At 35.0% G+C, this 18172-nt stretch overlaps 2 protein-coding genes across 5 annotated transcripts in view; one reads left to right on the forward strand and one right to left on the reverse strand.

The window, feature by feature from the left end:
• LOC142347951 (von Willebrand factor A domain-containing protein 3A-like) overlaps positions 1-18172 on the forward strand; it is a 708547-nt gene that overhangs the window by 176870 nt on the left and 513505 nt on the right. The window lies entirely within an intron of this gene.
• LOC142348352 (UDP-GalNAc:beta-1,3-N-acetylgalactosaminyltransferase 1-like) overlaps positions 12109-18172 on the reverse strand; it is a 13346-nt gene continuing 7282 nt past the window's right edge. For 2 of the 4 annotated variants that reach the window (XM_075399665.1, XM_075399667.1), the window contains exons 2-3: positions 13815-14508; positions 12109-12793 (exon numbers count right to left, since the gene is read on the reverse strand). In XM_075399665.1, coding sequence (XP_075255780.1) covers positions 12214-12793; positions 13815-14508 — 1274 coding nt within the window. In that variant the 3' untranslated portion in view covers positions 12109-12213. Of the gene's footprint in view, positions 12794-13814; positions 15163-18172 lie in introns of all 4 variants that reach the window. The other 2 variants (XM_075399668.1, XM_075399666.1) reach the window with 2 other exon arrangements.

Here is an 18172-nt window from a genome sequence, read left to right on the forward strand (position 1 = left end):
TGAAATTGTTGTTTCCCCGCTTCTGCTCTGTATCAGGCGAACGCAAATAACCAAATTTTGAAAATCTAACTTCAATAGGAACCAATATGAAATCAGAAAATGGATTATTTTTAAATAAAATTTGTCAAAAAAATGTCATTTAAATTTATCCCGGAAAACCGAACCTTTCCAATAAATGACCCTGGAAAGCCGTGAAAGCCACCATCACTGATTTGGGGCAATAAGAACAAAACTATTGGGGATCTAATTTTAGAAACCTCTTTTGTTTTCAGATCAACCCGATAACTCTCAATTTTGTGCCATAAAAATGTATTTTTTGGATAACTTTTAAGATAAGAATGAATTGCAATATTTTTGAAAGATTTGAAGAGAAAATGCTGTAATATTTTTGAGTTTAAATGCAAATCTGCAGGAAAGATTGAATGACTTTTATTTTGTTACTGTTCAACCAGCGTTTGCATCAAAGAGATTTTCACTCCTGACTTCAGAACTTTTCTTCTCTAAATCGTTTCCCTTCCAAAATTTTGGAAAATGGAAAATATTTGAAGAACATGTAGATACCTCTATTTTTGGTCTAAAAACTGGTTGATTAATTTTATCCCTTCTACAAAACTATGTGGTCTTCCAACCTCTTAGATTTTGGGTTATCTGCGTATCAATTAGACTTTTAAGCAAGTTGGCAAGATAATGCGCACTGCCACTATTGGTTTTTCTTATCTAATTACTCAATTGATCATCCAGACATTTTCCATTATCATTTTCAGGTCTGAAGAAAATCTTGTGTTGAAATTTCTTCAGTAGGAAGAAGAGCATAAAACTGAAAAATGAGCATGTGTTCCTATTTTGCTCAGCGATACGTAAGAATAGAAACGATTCGTGGTGATTCAGTAAATAGAAAAATAAATTTCAAGTAGTTGAAAACAGTTTGAACTAATACATTCATTTTTTTAATTCACAGATTAAAAAAGAAACCGATTAAAACCCTCCTAGGCAAATAGTTTTAAACTAGAAAACAATCAGAAAATTAAAAAGTGCTTCTTGGGGTTTTAATCATTTGCTAATTAAAATTATCAATTAAGAGATTTTATTGTTTTTGATTAAAGCCTATGAAAACAGTGAAGAGCAATAACTCTTTTGACATACGCTGCGAAAACAGAAGCTGTAATTTTAATTGACCATAGCCGATTCAAATGATAATAAACTAAACGATTGAAAATATTGAACAAAAAAATGAAAATAAAAAATATATATTTGAAGCCTCTTAGTGAACTTGAAGTGAAACGTAGTGACTCGACATTGTGGCTAGCGGATCTGATTTTTAGTAACAATTCTGTTTTGTAGTTTCCACAATTTCATAGCCGGGAATGCCAAACTCTGAGGTGGTATCATCAAGTAGTAAACATGGACCAAAATTACAGCTGACAGGACTGATCAAAATTTCCCGTAATTTGAAAAACCCCGAGACCCTGTATCTGGGACAAAATATTTCCCGCAATGCAAGAATATTTGGGAAACACAAAGGATATTGACACATAGGATTTGTTGATCTTGGAGAAAAAGGCGAAATCTGACAATTTTGCCTCAAAATGTAAAATTGGATTCTTTTCATTGAAAGTGGGAATTAGCTAAGTAAATCAACAGTAGCATCTATATCAAAGTGTCCCCCCGCAAGAAATTTGATTAAAAATTTTCTTGAATATTTTACCAAACAATTTGTCTTTTTGCTCTCAACAACGAAAGTGGACCCAGGTTGAGACGGGATAAGAAAATTTTATTGATCGAGCTAGTGGAAGATCATTCGATTTTATTTCTTTATCATTTTCTTTCTCCAAAAGTTTTTGCCGCGTTTTCATTATTTTCCACCAAACCCAGTCTCAAATCCCAAATATTCAATCATTGGCTTGCAAATATCCAATTGGCGTAAATTCTCCCTCATCAGAATACTCTTTCAGAAACACCCACTTCGAACAAAAGTGGTATTTGTAAGGAAAAATTAAGAAGTCTCCTGTTATTTCATCTCGTGAAAAAAAAAGATGAACCTCTTTTGAACGTGAATATACGTTCACTGAAACTCTATCTATGCCGGTTCTAACAATTTTTTGTCCAAGATAAAAAAATGAAGCGGACCAAAAAGAGACAAAACCAATTGAGCGCGACAAAGTCAATTGAGATAAGCCTAACGGTTCTTCAAATGCCGCTGAGTGATCACCCAATTTATTTCAGTACTGAACAATTGTGAATTCAAAGCGGTACTTAGACTGTTTTGCTGTTCCGTATTACGCCTTTAATTCATTGGACATTTCAGACTACGTTTCAGAGTTTTGTAGCCATATATTGATCTGAAATTACTCCAGTCGAGATTTAAAAAAAAATAGAATTGTACAAAACTACATTCTGAACTACACTACACTAATGTGATTCAATCTGGACCTAATGGAGCTGTCCCGCTTTTTCACCCTTCAGGATGGAAAGTTTTCGAGAAATTTTAATTATTGAAACTTGATTTCTCCCCTAATCTGGGGACTACCAAGCTGGTTGTAACCATGTTTGGTTGAATTCATTATTATTAATATTATTATTAATTTTGGAACACCAAATGGTACAAATCCAAACACAAACATAATTCGCTCTCTCTTGATTCTCTCGGTGAATCTTTTTTTTGGAAGTTTTTCAAGTTTTAACGATATATATATATATATATATATATATATATATATATATGTATGTATATATATATATATATATATATATATATTTCTAAGTGTTCAGTGCTGAAATGGTCCTGGAACTGAGTCCAGTGTGTCAGATTGTTCTTGGATTAATGCAAAAAAGCGCAGACCAATTTCAGTAGACCAGAGTCTAACTATACGCTTGTTTTGACTGAAATTCTCTCACCTCAAGATATACGAGATTTTAAATGATATCTCATCAGAGACTGTCACAACTTTCTTGTCCTCAGAAACAGCAGAGAAAGTTCTGAGACCTCGTTTGGGGATAAAATTGTCCTAGAGGGTTTTAGCCATGGCTTCGATTTAACCAAATACAAGCACGTAAATGAAATATAAATGATAGCTGTAAGATTGTCTAATCTGATTTTGTCGTGTGCAGAACATCTCAAACAAGTTACGCTACATGCAGCACTAAATTACGATATCGATCTTGAACTTAATTGGTTTCATTTGGTTAAAATTGATAGATTAAGATAAGAATAGGGGACAGAACTTACTGTTGAAAATAGTGAAACATTTCATCATATTGATCAAGTCCAAACTACGCTCATTGATCGACCTGTAACAATTGTATGTCCATCCACATAATTAACCTCTGTTCTTACATATGTCATAGGCCGTAATGATTGACTAACAAGAAGGACTTGTTGTAGATCAATTTGAATCGCCATCAAAGTTTCAAACTAGATTTAATTGTAGTTAGGAGGCTCGAATTGGTTAACAGACAGCAGGATTGAAGTTCCACCTGAGTAGCATGCAGTCACTAATCAGCCATATGATTGCGTTTCAGGTGGAGATGAACAACCCTATTGCCCCTATCCTGGGTCCAGGTGTCAACGCTAAAAATGCTAAATAATGTAGGATTCTTTTTCACCGCCATCGACTGGTATTGGTGAATTTTTTAACCGCTACGAGGCGAATGCGGTGAGAAAAATCACCGCTAAGAATCGCAAGTTGTACAAAAATTCATCGCTAAATTCATCGCAAAAAATCACCGCTTTCACCCCCTTCATCGCTAAAAGGTGCGAGGGCATTGCGGTGAATTTTTTTTCACTGCTATTCATGGCATTTCTTACATTATTTTTTGACAAATCCTTGACCCGGGATACCAAGTTTGATGAAAAATCTTGGAAAAAAATCGCTCTAGAACCAAATAGGCAGTGAAAAGATTTAATAAGCTCCAATTCAAAGAATATAAGCAAATTAGGTCAACTTAAATATGTCATGCAGCTCGACCCAAAAATGTCTGGCTTAAGTCAAAAATATTAGCTATCCAATTATTTTTTTGCATATAACGTATAGCCAAATGATGCGGCGTTTCGATATTCTCGGCACTAAAGAAATTGTAACGCGAAAACGCAGTTTAAAAACGCTGTTTAAAAACAAATTTTCTAAAACACACTGAGCTCAAGGTTAATAAAATGGCGATGTCGTCATAATAGTTTTAAAAAAATGGGCGATGACGTCATAGTAATTAAATGTACCAAACTGTAGAATTTTCAACAAAGATAACTGGTTGAGAAATTAAAAATTTTGTCCTCATCGGCGCGTGATTCTTGATATGACGTTATCACAAACGACCGTGAGACCAGTTTCCCCAACAAAATATATAATTTTTCTCTTTCGGTTCCCGTATATTTTATTGAGCAATCAGCGAATCCAAAAACAACGTTCCCATTTTCTCAATTATGATTAATTTCTATTTTTTGGTACGGCGGCCATAATTCTATTGTACATTGTAGTACAGCTGATAATCTCATTTTATTGACGCGCCATATCAGTGACGCATACTAGTGGTCAGAAAATATTGGACTGGACAATTATTACCTTGTTGTAGAAAATGTTTTCGATGCAGTCCGGAGAATAGAGCTGATTGACAAATTTTGCAAATTTGGAATGTAGAAAACTATCATCAATTGGGTAAAGTCAATCCTCCCACAACTGAATGTTTATGTTGAAAAAGAGAACACAAGAAGTAACAAATTGCCGCAGCCATCATGTTTAGGGGAGGATTGCCGCGCTGATGCTGTTCATAGTTTATGTCTCAAACAATACATACATTCCAGCTGAAACTTCTCAGATGAAAGAAGATTCTTCTCTGAAACTTCTCGCCGAAACTTCTCAGATGTTTGAAGATGACTAGTCACTATATTCCAGATCAAGTTGCAATCAGACAATACAGAGTAGACTCCAAGCATCGTTTGAGAAACTCATAAATTGGTGTGATAGGCTCAAATTCAAAACATGTCCCACCAAAACGACATACATTCTATTCAAAAACACTTTAAATGACGAACAAATATAAGCCTGTATATCTGTGGAAAACAAAGTTAAGAAGCGAAAGCCATTATTTTTGTAGGAATAATAATGACAACCCACCTCAAATGAAATGAACATTGTAAATACATTGTAGCCAGAGCAAACAAGCAAATCTTCCACCTGTGGCAGTTGAGCCAACAGGATTTTGAACCAGAAAGTTTCTTTTTGCTCTATATGTCATTGATCAGGCCAATGTTTCTTTTTTTTTCATTTGATTCCAGAAGTTGGTTGATGATATAAGGTGAAAAAAATACTAGAATAATATATTTCACGACCATTAAAAAACATTAGATCTCATTGGCAGAAAAATACATCAAGTCCGCACAAAAGAAAAGATTATTAGAAATTTTAAATATTATAGGAAAGAAAAGACAGTGTCGGAAGAACACTTGCAAAAGCAACTTAAAAAATTTGATCGAGTAATTGACCCGATATTCAACAGTTTTCTTTTATCTGTTTTTGCGGACTGAAAAATCAGCCATCACTAATCAAATACCAAAAGATACTTCGGATTAATGTCAAGATCAAATCCTTGGATTTATGAAACATACAAACTACGAGGCACACCCGCACTAGTCAACTCCGGAATCAATGGTTTTAGGGTTCTGGTTTACAGCGGGAAATTTGTCTCTCCACGGGCTACAGTAGTCACAATTAAACAGACATAGCTGGTTTATGACCAAATATACACCTCTCCTTCTAGCTTCAGCTTAAGTAAATTCTCAATTATTTAATATTACCTTCTTTTCGCTCCCGGACACAAAAAGTTCTTGTATTTACCCTTACGCATAATAAAGCAATTAAAAACTTCAACAGTGGCTTATCAGAGATACAGAGTGACTAAAATTCACAATCACGGAAAGCAAATAATTATTCTCCAGTGCTCATGATCCCTGAGACAGCGCAGAGTTCAAACTTAAACTCACAAACTTTTGAACTTTCTTTTGAAATAACATCACCTAGCCAATTTTTTTTGATAAAATTTTTCAACGCATCTGATCATGCTACGAAGGCCTTGTCCATGCCTCAGTAACTAGTGGGACTTGGTATTAATCTGTCAAAACCGAATGTGAGAACAATATATTTTTTCATTTTCATTTTATTGCAATTTCTAAGCACTTTTAGGTAAAAAGTCATAAATTTTTTGTAAAAAAATCAGACAATAAGCAATCAACCAAGAAGAGAATTCCCACCAAAAAGATTCCTGCTTTTTCAATTTTGATTCGCCAGCAAAAAATCCTATACTTTGCAATGTCTGCAGTTTTCACTAGCGCCGGCCGGAGCTAAACTATTTAGTTAATTCATCATAACGATCAGCTATATTTTGTCTATCTTCAACAACTGATACAAATGAAGAATTAAGTGTTCGGTAAGAATTAGGTAATGAAGTCTTCCAGTAACAAGATAATTCTGAAGTTCAAAAAGAATTTTAAAATATGTGTGGAGTAGTAATGAACCTTGCATCTCAAAGAATGAGCCCGCATACCAATATCTGGAATGCTTCTCCATATAAGTATATATATTATCCATACTTATGCATATAATTATACAATATAAATTTTTATATATATACATATATATATATTTATATATATATATATATATATATATATATATATATAGATATACATACGTCTATAAATAACTCTTACTATATATATAATATGAATTTTATATATATATATATATATATATATATATATATATATATTTCTATATATAAAGATTACTATAAATAAATATATATATATATATATATATATATATATAAATATATATATATATATATATATATATATATATGTATATATATATATATATATATATATATATATATGTATATATATATATATGTATAGATAGATAGATGGGACGATAAATATTATCAATTGTGAATTGAGCCGGTAAATACCAATGATATTTTCATTTGCTGTTTTGTGTAGAGTCATCCACCCACGGAAAAAGCAATCAGGAACTCTAAAAGTGTGCGGTTCATGCATGAAACGATAAGTTGTTATAAGATTGCATTCAAAATAAAATTTGAAATGCGCCTCCGTTATCCTCAGCATGAGTATAATAATTTTAGTTGTCTCTTTATGCAAGAGGGGGGGTCCTTTTTGTTCCATCAACACTATGGGCTGGAGCAGACTTTTTATGAACCGCTACTGTTTCCTTTATATATACGTTGTAAAATTAACTGATACGCAAAGGTTTTTTGCGTACATTGCATCTATCTTGAGTTTCCATATAGCCAAGAAACCTGTTAATAGCAAATAGCCGGAAGAACTTTCAAATGAGCTTGTAACATCTTCCAAGTGTAAAATAATCACGATTCAAAAATTCACGATTCAAAAATGTTGAATGTCAGTTCAACATGGATACTCGCTCTGACAAGAGATTTGAGTAATATATGCTAGTTAGTACAGTGGATGTCGCGTAACTGCTCTGTTTGCGTTTGCAGAAAAAATTCAAACTTTGTACGTACGTGGCAATCGATTCTTCAATTTGGGTTATTTGGCAAACAACTAATGTATCAATAGTTTACCATATTAAGAATTTGCGTTTTTGCTTGTATATGAAGACTTCATGGAACTAATTTCGTTTAGACAAAGCAAACTTTAGTGCCTAGACTAATCGTGTTTCATGCCGCTAAAGTGCTCTTTAGTGTTTTTCCCATAAATAGTCGTGAAGGAATATTCAGTCCATATTTTGGTCCCCAAGTCTCACTAATGATTTTCTCTGAGTCTCACATCGCCGCTCCTTTGTTCAATCTGGGAAACAATATCACAGATTAATGGCGATAACTTTTTTTTATGATTTCTGAGCTCTATATTTGTCAGCTTGACTTTTGTCGACCGTACAGGACAGCTGTAGCCGATGAATACTTAAATAAATTGTTCAAGTCTGCAATGCGTCCCAGACTCACCAACTGACATAAAAGTTCTCTTCACTCCAGATTTTGACCGCCTTCCTGCAACCTTTTTGGCTTACATTTTCATTGAGATAGTATTAACCTTTTCCATTTTTATCAAATCATCTCATCGTATGCTTGAGCCGTTCTGAAGAAATTGCGCAGGTCTTGTAATTTGGTGTGAGTGTTGCTTTCAGTGGCCTTGCATTCAGTGTTTTCTCTAAAAGAGACATTGTTGTACCGAGTACTCTATCCTTGATGCTACAATTGTACAAAACGGCAATTTTGAATTTCTTGAAAAATTTGGTTGTTTTTTCCTTGACACCAAAAAAATATTTAACTCAAGCTTCCAAACAAACCGTTTTTGACCTCATTCAATATCGACCTTATTTTTGATCAGCCTTTCATATATTTTTTTTGTTTATCAGCTAGCTAAACGAGTGAAGCTTTATCCAATATCGCTGATGATAATATTTGATGAGCCACGTCATACAATTATTTTACTCACTAAGGTTAAAACACGACTCCACTGCTCAATTTAACGAATGAGCGAATTCACAAGCAAGGCTCTGGTTGTTTGACAGGGAAACATTAGCACCATCAATTCAAGGAACTTTGCAAGAAACCGGAGTTCAATCGGCCCGAAGTAATCAGTTACACTATTTGTTTGTGGGAATATATGCTAAACAAATTTCTCTCGCGGATGGTACACCATCCGTGTGTGAATTGAGCTTGCGTTCATGAGCCCGCATTTGACACAAATCAACTTGATTTTTGGTATCAAATTTTGTAATATCATGGTCCAGATTTTTTGTTGGAAGAATTTGCTCATATTTTTATTGACTTCATTCATTTTTTCAATATGAGCTATTCAATTAGGTGCTTTGCTGTTAACAGTATTGGAAGCTTAGCATTGAAGTCAGCTCTTCACTATAACTGTAATACTTTTTTTCAGTAATTGTGACATTTTGGCAATTTTCAATATTTTGGGAATTTATTTGCTGCTAGCTTCGAGTTGAAGCAAATGAACAGCTTTCAGGTTGAAAGCATTAGAGCAATAGTAGTTCAATTTTTTGTATCTCTTCCGATTGGAGAAGTCTCTCTTGTTTTAGAGTGATCCTCGCGCAATACGCCACCTAACGTCTCCTTCAATTGATGCTTCTTTTTTAGTTGCAGTTTAAATGTTCATCACAATGCGCTGGTGGTACTACACTTATTGCTAACTTGTTCGGTTTCATCTTCATGCTCTTGACACTGTGGCTGTATCCATTTCTCCTCATACTCCTATAGCCATGCACCCCAATTGGTCATGCAGACTCATCAACCTCATCATTGGGAATGCTTCTTTTTTCTATACTTTCGGGGTTTGAGACACAATTTAATAAAAATCGATCTACTTTATCAAAAGCATGTTCACAAGAATCTGCTGCTTTGTGTTCTAAATTGAAAAATTTCATATGTCTGATATATGTTTGAGGATACTCTTATATCAGATATGTCTCTTTTTATCAATGGAATATCTTGTGATTATGCCGCAATGCACATTGATTCCTCTCATGTAACAGTGGAATTGCACAGAGTCTAAGGGTCATTATATTGCTATCACTCTAATTTTTTGCAAGTCAGAACATCAAACACTAAACAGTTTTGAGTGCTCCTTTGGAACTTTTTGTTATCTTTTGCTTGTCCCGCTGATGTCTTTTGGAATACAAGAAGAAATTAGATCCGTTTCGTGATAGATGAAATACGCCTAGGGGTCAAAAATTGCTGTTAATTGGGATAGAATACTTCTCTCAATTAATCTTGTGCAGCTGCATAACAAACATTGACATTATTTATATCTACCTTCCAGTAGTTCCCAGACTGACGATGACACTGGTTCAGCTTCATTGTTTTTGTTGATCTATCTTCTCCTTGGATTTATGTTGTGACCTTTTGTCACTTTCTAACCACTTGGCCATTTTGAAACCACGTACCAATGAAAATTCAAAATTTCTGTTTGTTCTCTCTTCTTTTTTTTTGGGGGGGGGGGTCGATTGACACCAAAAAATGTTTCACTTAAAATTACCCAGAACTGTTCGAAAGACTCGCAATTTTTCATTGTGGCCCGCAATTTTTTCCCAAGTGATGCAAAGCGTAATTTATACAAGTCGGCAAAGTTTTTTGCTCAAACTTTGGGTTCTGTGCAATTATAGATTTCCAATTTCTGACCAAGAGCATCTCAACAGAGCATTTGTAGGAATTGCTGGAATTGTTTTAAAAAGTTGCATCTCTGTCAGCACGTAGTACTATCTGATGCGCTCTCAACTTTTTTTCATTAACGCTCTGAAGCTGGTCTGATACATATGGAAGTTCGTATGAAGAGGCAGTGATTTAGAATTTTTCTGTTGCACTGCACAACTTCTTAACATTTTCAGGTCTGTTAGAATTCATATGGGGTAACGTTAAAAATTCCATGGGATATTGCCATTACGTTGAGTTACTCTGTTTGGTCAGCAAAAAAAACTAAGCCAGGTTATTATCTGTGTCAAGAGTGTCCTTGATTTGCATCAATACTTTGTAATTCCGCTTTTTCCTTCTAAGAACATGAGTTGTCCTATCGCGCAGCAGAAATTGTTTGGTAATTTTCAATTTTTCTCTCAACAGAAAACAAATTTTGTTTTGTGCACCGGTGATTCAAGTAGCCTGTTCCGACGTCTTGATTGCTCATTGGTAGATTCTGTATTAAAGTTTGACACCACAATGTGGACACAATAATCTCATCCTTTATTCATTTGGAGGATGCCGTTGTAGTAAGTGCTGGTGTTTGCCTTGCTGGAGATCCGATCAGTTTTTGATCTCAATAGTCTGGTTGAAAATTTTGTATGATCTAAAAGGTATTATTTAATCCCCATTTTGTCCACGACTAAAATGATATCATTTGTTTTTTACAATTGATTTGTTCTTCACGTATCGTTCCTCCAATTTTTGCAATCTATACTCTGATCACTAAGCGTTAGTTTTTCGGGAGCGAAAAAGAAATTGTCGTCATTTGTCGATGTTTCCTGTAGGCCGAAACAACGATCACCGCTATTTCAATTATAAAATGTTCTGTTTGACAGGTTCCTATAACTGCGAAAACGGTTTTGGCCTCCAAGATAAGATACAACTAAGTTCTCTGCCCACACTTTTCGAGTACTTCTTTTGTGTTGTTAGCTGCTAATACTGTTGTGGCATCTGAGACACCAATTGCAGCCTACTTCCTTGAGAACATTACTTGCAAAAGTTTGATGCCTCCTTTTCCACAGTTGATTGCACTGCAAATTCTGCTTTTGCAGTCTTCTGACTTGTGACTTGTTCTCAACCAATTGCAACACACTCGGTAATTCTCGAATTGTTCTCGCAGATCGATTATTACCATTGGTTTGATCTTTTTACAACTGCAAATTACATGTAGTCCGCCTTTAAAGCGACTGTAAAATTTCTTTCACTTCTTGAAACGCTTGAAGCAAAAAAATTTTTTTAATTTACTGCAGCCTTTGAACCTATTGTGATCTAACATAATTGTTTTAGTAGGTTTTCATGAACATTAGCTTTGATGTAAATCTGATCTTTTGAAACAATCATGTTACCTTCGTATAGTTACCGTTCTTTTATACGAGGAGAAAGTTTTCTGTCTGCAAATAATTCCAAAAATGCAAAAAATATTGTTATTAAGATGTTCATGTTCCACACATTGTTGAAAAAGACATTGCTAAAAACGACTGGTCTACACCTTTAATGGATATTTATGCCCCGTAAGGCAATCCATTCGTATGCTGAATGCAAGAAACTCTGGAATTAGTCCCTTTTGAACGCACCGTAGTCTGATCTGTTTCATCAATGTTATTTTCTATTTTTTCATGCGCTCAAATCTATCTATGATCAGACTTTCGTGCGTTTGAACTCGCTCTATGTCCAGACTCGCTCTATGTTCCAAGTTACCTCTGTTCAGACTCCACTATCTTGCGCTCATTTTTCTTTCCAGACCGGTTAAATCTTTCCCTTATGCGTTCATTTCTGATACCTCAGAATGGGTACAGTATTGCTCTTTTTCAGACTACTAAGTGCTACTGTCTTTGTCGTACTAGGGCTTTACTACGATTTCTATATCCAGTGAAAGTGAGAAAACACAAACACAAAATTTATTCTCCTCGCAGCTATTAATAGATAAGATATTTGTATTTGAAGACCAAAACTAACATAACATCTTCGCGTATAGATTTAACATCAGTTCTACATGTATCGATACCTGGAATCAGGATTGTCGACATAGGTTGCAAAGAAACGTCGCACAAGTTGCATTTCTGTTTGTGGATTTTCTTCTATTAACTTTTCAAAACGATGATTGTCATTAAACAGATTTACATTGCATTTTGTATGTATTCCTATGAGTCTGTTCGGGTGTTTATGACTGAGCAACTCTTCAATGCCCTTGGGCAACTCGCGCAAAGTGCTGTCAATTTCTGGTAACTTAATGATCGAATGCTGGTTCATCAAACATGATCCGAAAAATATGTCGTCAAAACTATTGAAGCAATGTTTTGGTTTCATGTCTAAATATCTTGTTCCGTGTCCCACGCAATGGTATCCACAATGTCTTGCTATTTTTTGAACAGCTTCCATTGACAGTATAATAAGGTAGCCCGCGCAGTAGAAAGGGTAGCTATCGAAAGGATAAACTTCCTTCGATATTCCCCATTTGCCATCCCTAGCTACAACTTGATGGTGCTGTCCGCATTTGGGTCCTGAATAATACGGCACATCGTCTGCTGTTGTAAGAGTGTCTCTGCTTGTAAATTGGGGATGCCGTGCTCTAAAAAAGTTGTAACCTTAGTCGAGAACAGTTGGTTATCTTGAAAGATAATGCAAGACGAACGGTTATCGTGCAAGACTTTGGAAGAAAATCTTGCAAGACGATTTATATCGTCTTCTATATTCTTTCAGGTTTTGCAGAATAACCATTCGTTTTCCGCTAGGGAATACTTTGGCCTTTCCAAATATATTAACCAAAGAGTCCAGTTGAGAGGGGAGTAATTGCAAGCGTATTTACTACGAGCGCACACTAAGTTTCGGGCGATTGATACTACTCTGATCAGAGGTCTCTGCTGTCTGGGATGGTCTTACCAGAGGTTATTTTCGTCTTGACTTTGGAAAGTAGGAAATGTGGAGAACTGCCGTAAAGATTAATGTTTTCACCATTACTGTCTACTGACAACATGATTATAAACGGCTCAATACGTGATATGTGGGGGCTTGTGAGCAACAACACTTGTCCGTGTCGAATTCTTCAAAAAAAATGTAAGATTAACCCTTGAATCGTTTTACCCCTTAAAATTACCCACTAACCTTACATCTTTTTGGGTGGTAATTTTGGGGTGTAAAATCTAACAGTCCCCTCTTACTTCCCATTACCACCATTACCCCCTATCTTACGTCGTTTACCCCCTAAATTACCCTATGAAAAATTACCCTATAATCTTACATATTTTTGGATGTTAATTTTTTTTTTGGGGGGGGGGGGGGATCTAACAATTACCCATTTACTCCCCCATTACCCCCTAATCTTGCATGTTTTTACCCCCATAGACACTTACCCCTGCTCTTTCGGGTAATAAGGGGGGGGGGGTAATTTCAACAAGTAATGGGTTTTCATTTCAATCCATTTCAAACATTTGTAAACGCTTAGAAACGCCAACATTATTTAAGATAAGCGCGTCAATTCAACGCTTTCACCGCATAGTTTGTAAGAACGGCTTTTTCCTACTTTTCATTGTTATTTTGCGCTCATCTTACGTAATTTTGCCAAAATTCCTCGGCCCGGCAATGAAACCTACCTGTGGACTGAGTTGGCGACTTTTTGAGTTTCCACTATAAGTTTTGACAGCTTGTGAGCGCGAAAATAAACATCGTCGTCTACTTTCATCATGTACTTTGCATTGGGACAATTGCGTGCGATCGTTTTGAATCCGAGGAGTAACTTGAGGGCTGACAAATTATACCTTTCTAAAACTGGGAGTGCTATGATGTCGTTGTAAATTTTATTCTCATCCAAAAGTAGTGATCTCTGTGCGGCTTTTTCGGGCATTCCCACAATGAAATAAATTTTCCAGCTAATTTTGACCCCATTTTCAAATCTAATTGACATCAAATCCCTGCCGTAAGTAGTGCGAATATCGTGGCGGTTCTGGTAACTTCCCAGCCGATTTAGAACTACAAACACTCGTAAGTTGTCTTCCGATAACACCTGCCGACATGATGTCAAGTTTGCGGACAAGTCCTCAAGATAAATTCGATCTTCGTCAATTTTGTTGTACAAGCCATCTGGGTGAATTATTGTGTGGTTAAAGTTTGGCGGGGTTTCGATGTCAGGTTCAATGAGTACTAAACGTGGCTTACCCTTCCTCATGAATATAAAGGCCACAGTCAGCAGTACTATAATTACGCCGACAAACCTGAGATAACGTTTTAGATTTAATTTCATGACAAAATCGAGAATAAAATCAGCAGCTGTAGACGGCACCAGTCCGTCTGAGAAACAAGAATTAAAATTACAGCAAAATTATATACCCAGATTGAGATGCCAGACGGAAACCTGTATGTCCAGGCGGCCCCAGACGGAAAGTATCGTCCTTCCCGCAGATGGAAGGATCTTATGTCCAGACTTTTGTGCGTTCATCAGATTTCGTGCGGTGATCAGATTTTCCAGAGTTTATGTTCGACAGCATTTTCGATTATGCACATTTTGAAAACTTGAGCATTTCCATCAGGTCAACGAGTTGTTCAAATTAAACCAAACCTGGCATATAGTATCCCTGTAATTGTGAAGACCGGAACAAAAAAGTTTTAGTAAAGGCTTCCCTCGAAAATTTGGAAATTTGGGATTTCGTACGGACATTTAGAGCTTTTCGCTTATTTACTTTTTGAAAAAACTGGGTTAACATCGGATAAAGGAGGTATCCCAAGTATTTGTAAAAAGTTAATAACAAAATCAATTTTTAAATGACTTGCTTAAAATAAAGTAAGTGTTTCATATGGAAGTTTTGTTCAATTTTGCCTATTACTTTGTAAAATAGCGGATATTCATCAGATCAATGAGTTGTTAAGAATAAACCAAAGGTCGTCCGGAGTAACATCGAAGTAAATGAAATATAGAAGAAATAGAAAAAGAAAAGCGCTTTTGTTCTGTTTATAACCTGCGTTTTTCGCTTCGAAACCATATTTTGTGCAGCTTATTTTCTATACTTTGTACTGAAGTGTGCTACACTCAGTAACCCTGTTTAATAATCTTTGTGCTAATTTGCGATTTTATGTTATAGTGCGTGAAGCACAAATTTGGATTGGACAAAGTCCATTTTAACATGTGAACAAATTGCTTAGTAGTTTTGAATGAACTACTTTTTTAGGATCACTAACTCAAACTGAGAATATCATGATGTGATATTATCACGCCCCTATGAGAACACCAACTTAACCTTGATAATTCTGTCAACACTGTTATCTCTATCCAATAGGATACTAGAGAGCCACGTGTCCACAAGTATAAAAGAAGCTTGAACGCTCAACCACCAGCACAATTTGGTCCCCGATAACTTAAGAATTCCTCCCTTGCTCAAATCTCAACTTACTTGATACAATTTTCAAATAAGAATATTTTGTCACTAGCTCTTGACTAAGAACTCTCTAAGTCAGAAAAAATTAACTTGGCACGATTTTGGAAATCAGGTAAGTTCAAGTTAACTTCTTTAAGTTACGAGTTAACTTCTTTTAAAGTTCTAACTAAGTTACAATTAACTTAGAAAAATTCAACCTGTTCTATCTAGTGCTATCTCAATCTCAATAACTTTAACTATTCTATTTCCTCATGCTCGGCTCATATTTGAAGCTGTTTAACATAACTTAATAATTCATATTTGCATTCAACTTTCATTATTACTTAACTATATACCAAGAGTAGAAATAGGGGTTGAACTCTTACATATATATATATATATATATATATATATATATATATATATATATACATATATATATATATATATATATATATATATATATATATATATGTGTATGTGTGTGTGTGTGTGTGTGTGTGTGTGGTCCCGCAATTAATCCCGTCGCTCAAGTATCTAATGTACGGACCAACAGTATAACATCTCAAATGTTTTAAAATCTTTCATTGAAATAGCTTCATTTTGTTGAGCAATCTGTCAAGAAAAGAAGAAACTTCTTTCAGATTTTTGACGTTTTTGCTTACATACTGTTTGAAAGCATTCTCTTTGCAGAGAAACAAACGAATGTGGTTTGTCCAGATAACAATATAAAACTGTGAATAAGTTACAAATAGCGTTTTCTGTAATTTTTCACCTTTAAGTTCAAAAACTTGTAACTTGTCTTTCTTTATGTTTACTTCAGCTTGTCTAGTTCCCCATTTGTTCTGCTAAAAAGTTACCTTGCTCTCGGGTAAGGCTTTTTCAAGCATTACTGATGTAGTTGCTTTTGCCGAATCTCAAGCATGTAGTTCTCTTTTTGCTCACAAAAGAATCATGAAAATTAACTTTTTCTCGAAAAATTTCCAAGCAAAAAAACTGACATTTATACAAGAATCACGTCCATTTAAGAAGTTCTGAGCAATTTTACCTTTTTTACGCCTGAAAAACAGATATTGTTCAAAAAAGGTCCAAACATCAAGGTAGGAATATTTATTCTTTTTAATTTTTTCCCTCGTTTCAGGTGAGTTAGATGGCGTACTTAAATTTGCTTTACTACTCCTAAACTCTAAGTTTTGATTTTGGGTAGGCATCATCGTTTTGGAGTCTAGAGTAACTAAATGCGCAAGAGCTCAAAAATTGGAAAATAAAAAAATATTTTCGACAATTTTTTTCACTTTCATATCTTTGTTCAAAATCGCACTTATGCGGTTTACTTTCTATGCTTTTCACGTGCATTAAAATTTTTAATGATCTATTTTCTTGATGTTCAGAAATTTCTCAAGGAAGGTCACCTACTCGAGTTAGAAACCTTCAAAAGTTTCAAAAATCAGTTTCTTTTGTTTGTAACTTGCAGCATAGATAGAGTTGAATGAGTTCAAAAGCTCAAAAACTGTTTAGCTATTCTTCACTGCGATCATTTGTTTTTTTTTCGAATACTTTTTTCGAACTAAAGTTTTACTTGTCTTACTACCCTGTAGAAATCATCGTGTTTGAACTATGTTGTTAAAAAATCATCAATGTCTGTAAGATAGTTGTAAGGTAATTTTTTTTGTTTTCTAGATGATAGCTTTTCCTTCTTGATTCCACAACATTTTTCTTTTCATCAATCGCAGTATTGGAGAAATTGCGCTCTGAAATTGGCCTGAACCCTGCTACTTGCGGACCAACAGCTACAATAGTACGCTGTATTTCAAAAATTTTTGTTTTATTATTTTGTTTAGTTATTCAAAATAAAACGTCCACGTTGTTTGCTTTTTTCAGTATGCGTAAAAGGCCCCGGGTATAAATTTAGCAACCATGGCCCACACCCAACAATCTCTGCGATGCCGTAGCTGTGCAGAAGGGTAGCTGCAGAGAGGCAAAACTACAGGTTTTATTGCAGGACGCCTCTCAGAGCTTCTAATGACCGGAAATGAGTATTTTTGATTAAATCGAATGTCGGCAAGTTTTTCCTAATGAAGATGTTCCTAGATGCAACTTTTACGATGATTAGTTCTTTTCGTCACGGGCAAAACATAAAAAGATAAGAGTATAGTGCTTGAAACATTGAAACTTGATGGATGACAAGAACTTGCTTAAGAGACATAAAGGAATTGGTTTTTGTCTAGCAACTTCTATCAAGTTTTTAAGTTTTTCATCCAGTCGTGAAATCAGGAGCGGTTAGCCCAACAAACTGAAAAATCTTTAATAAGGATAAACCTTTGAAATTAGAAAACAAGAGCATAATCAGAAAAGGGCGTGAAAAATGAATGAAAGTAGCATGACTTGATTTTGTTATCGGAGATTGCAAGCCGGCTGTGATGAGAATTCAGGATAAGTTCGATAAACTTGATGACAGGTAAATGGAAAATTTTGACAGAATATGAACATTCCGTTTGGAGAACATAAAAATATTCCAGTTCGGCTATTAAAAAAATTCCTGTCTAATTGAAATTTCCCACCTAGTACTAACGCTTGGGTAAAAAATTAACTAGTAGAAAAGG

Source organism: Convolutriloba macropyga, chromosome 10 (genome assembly GCF_964194025.1).
Source record: "Convolutriloba macropyga chromosome 10, txConMacr16.3, whole genome shotgun sequence".
Taxonomy (NCBI): domain Eukaryota; kingdom Metazoa; phylum Xenacoelomorpha; order Acoela; family Convolutidae; genus Convolutriloba; species Convolutriloba macropyga.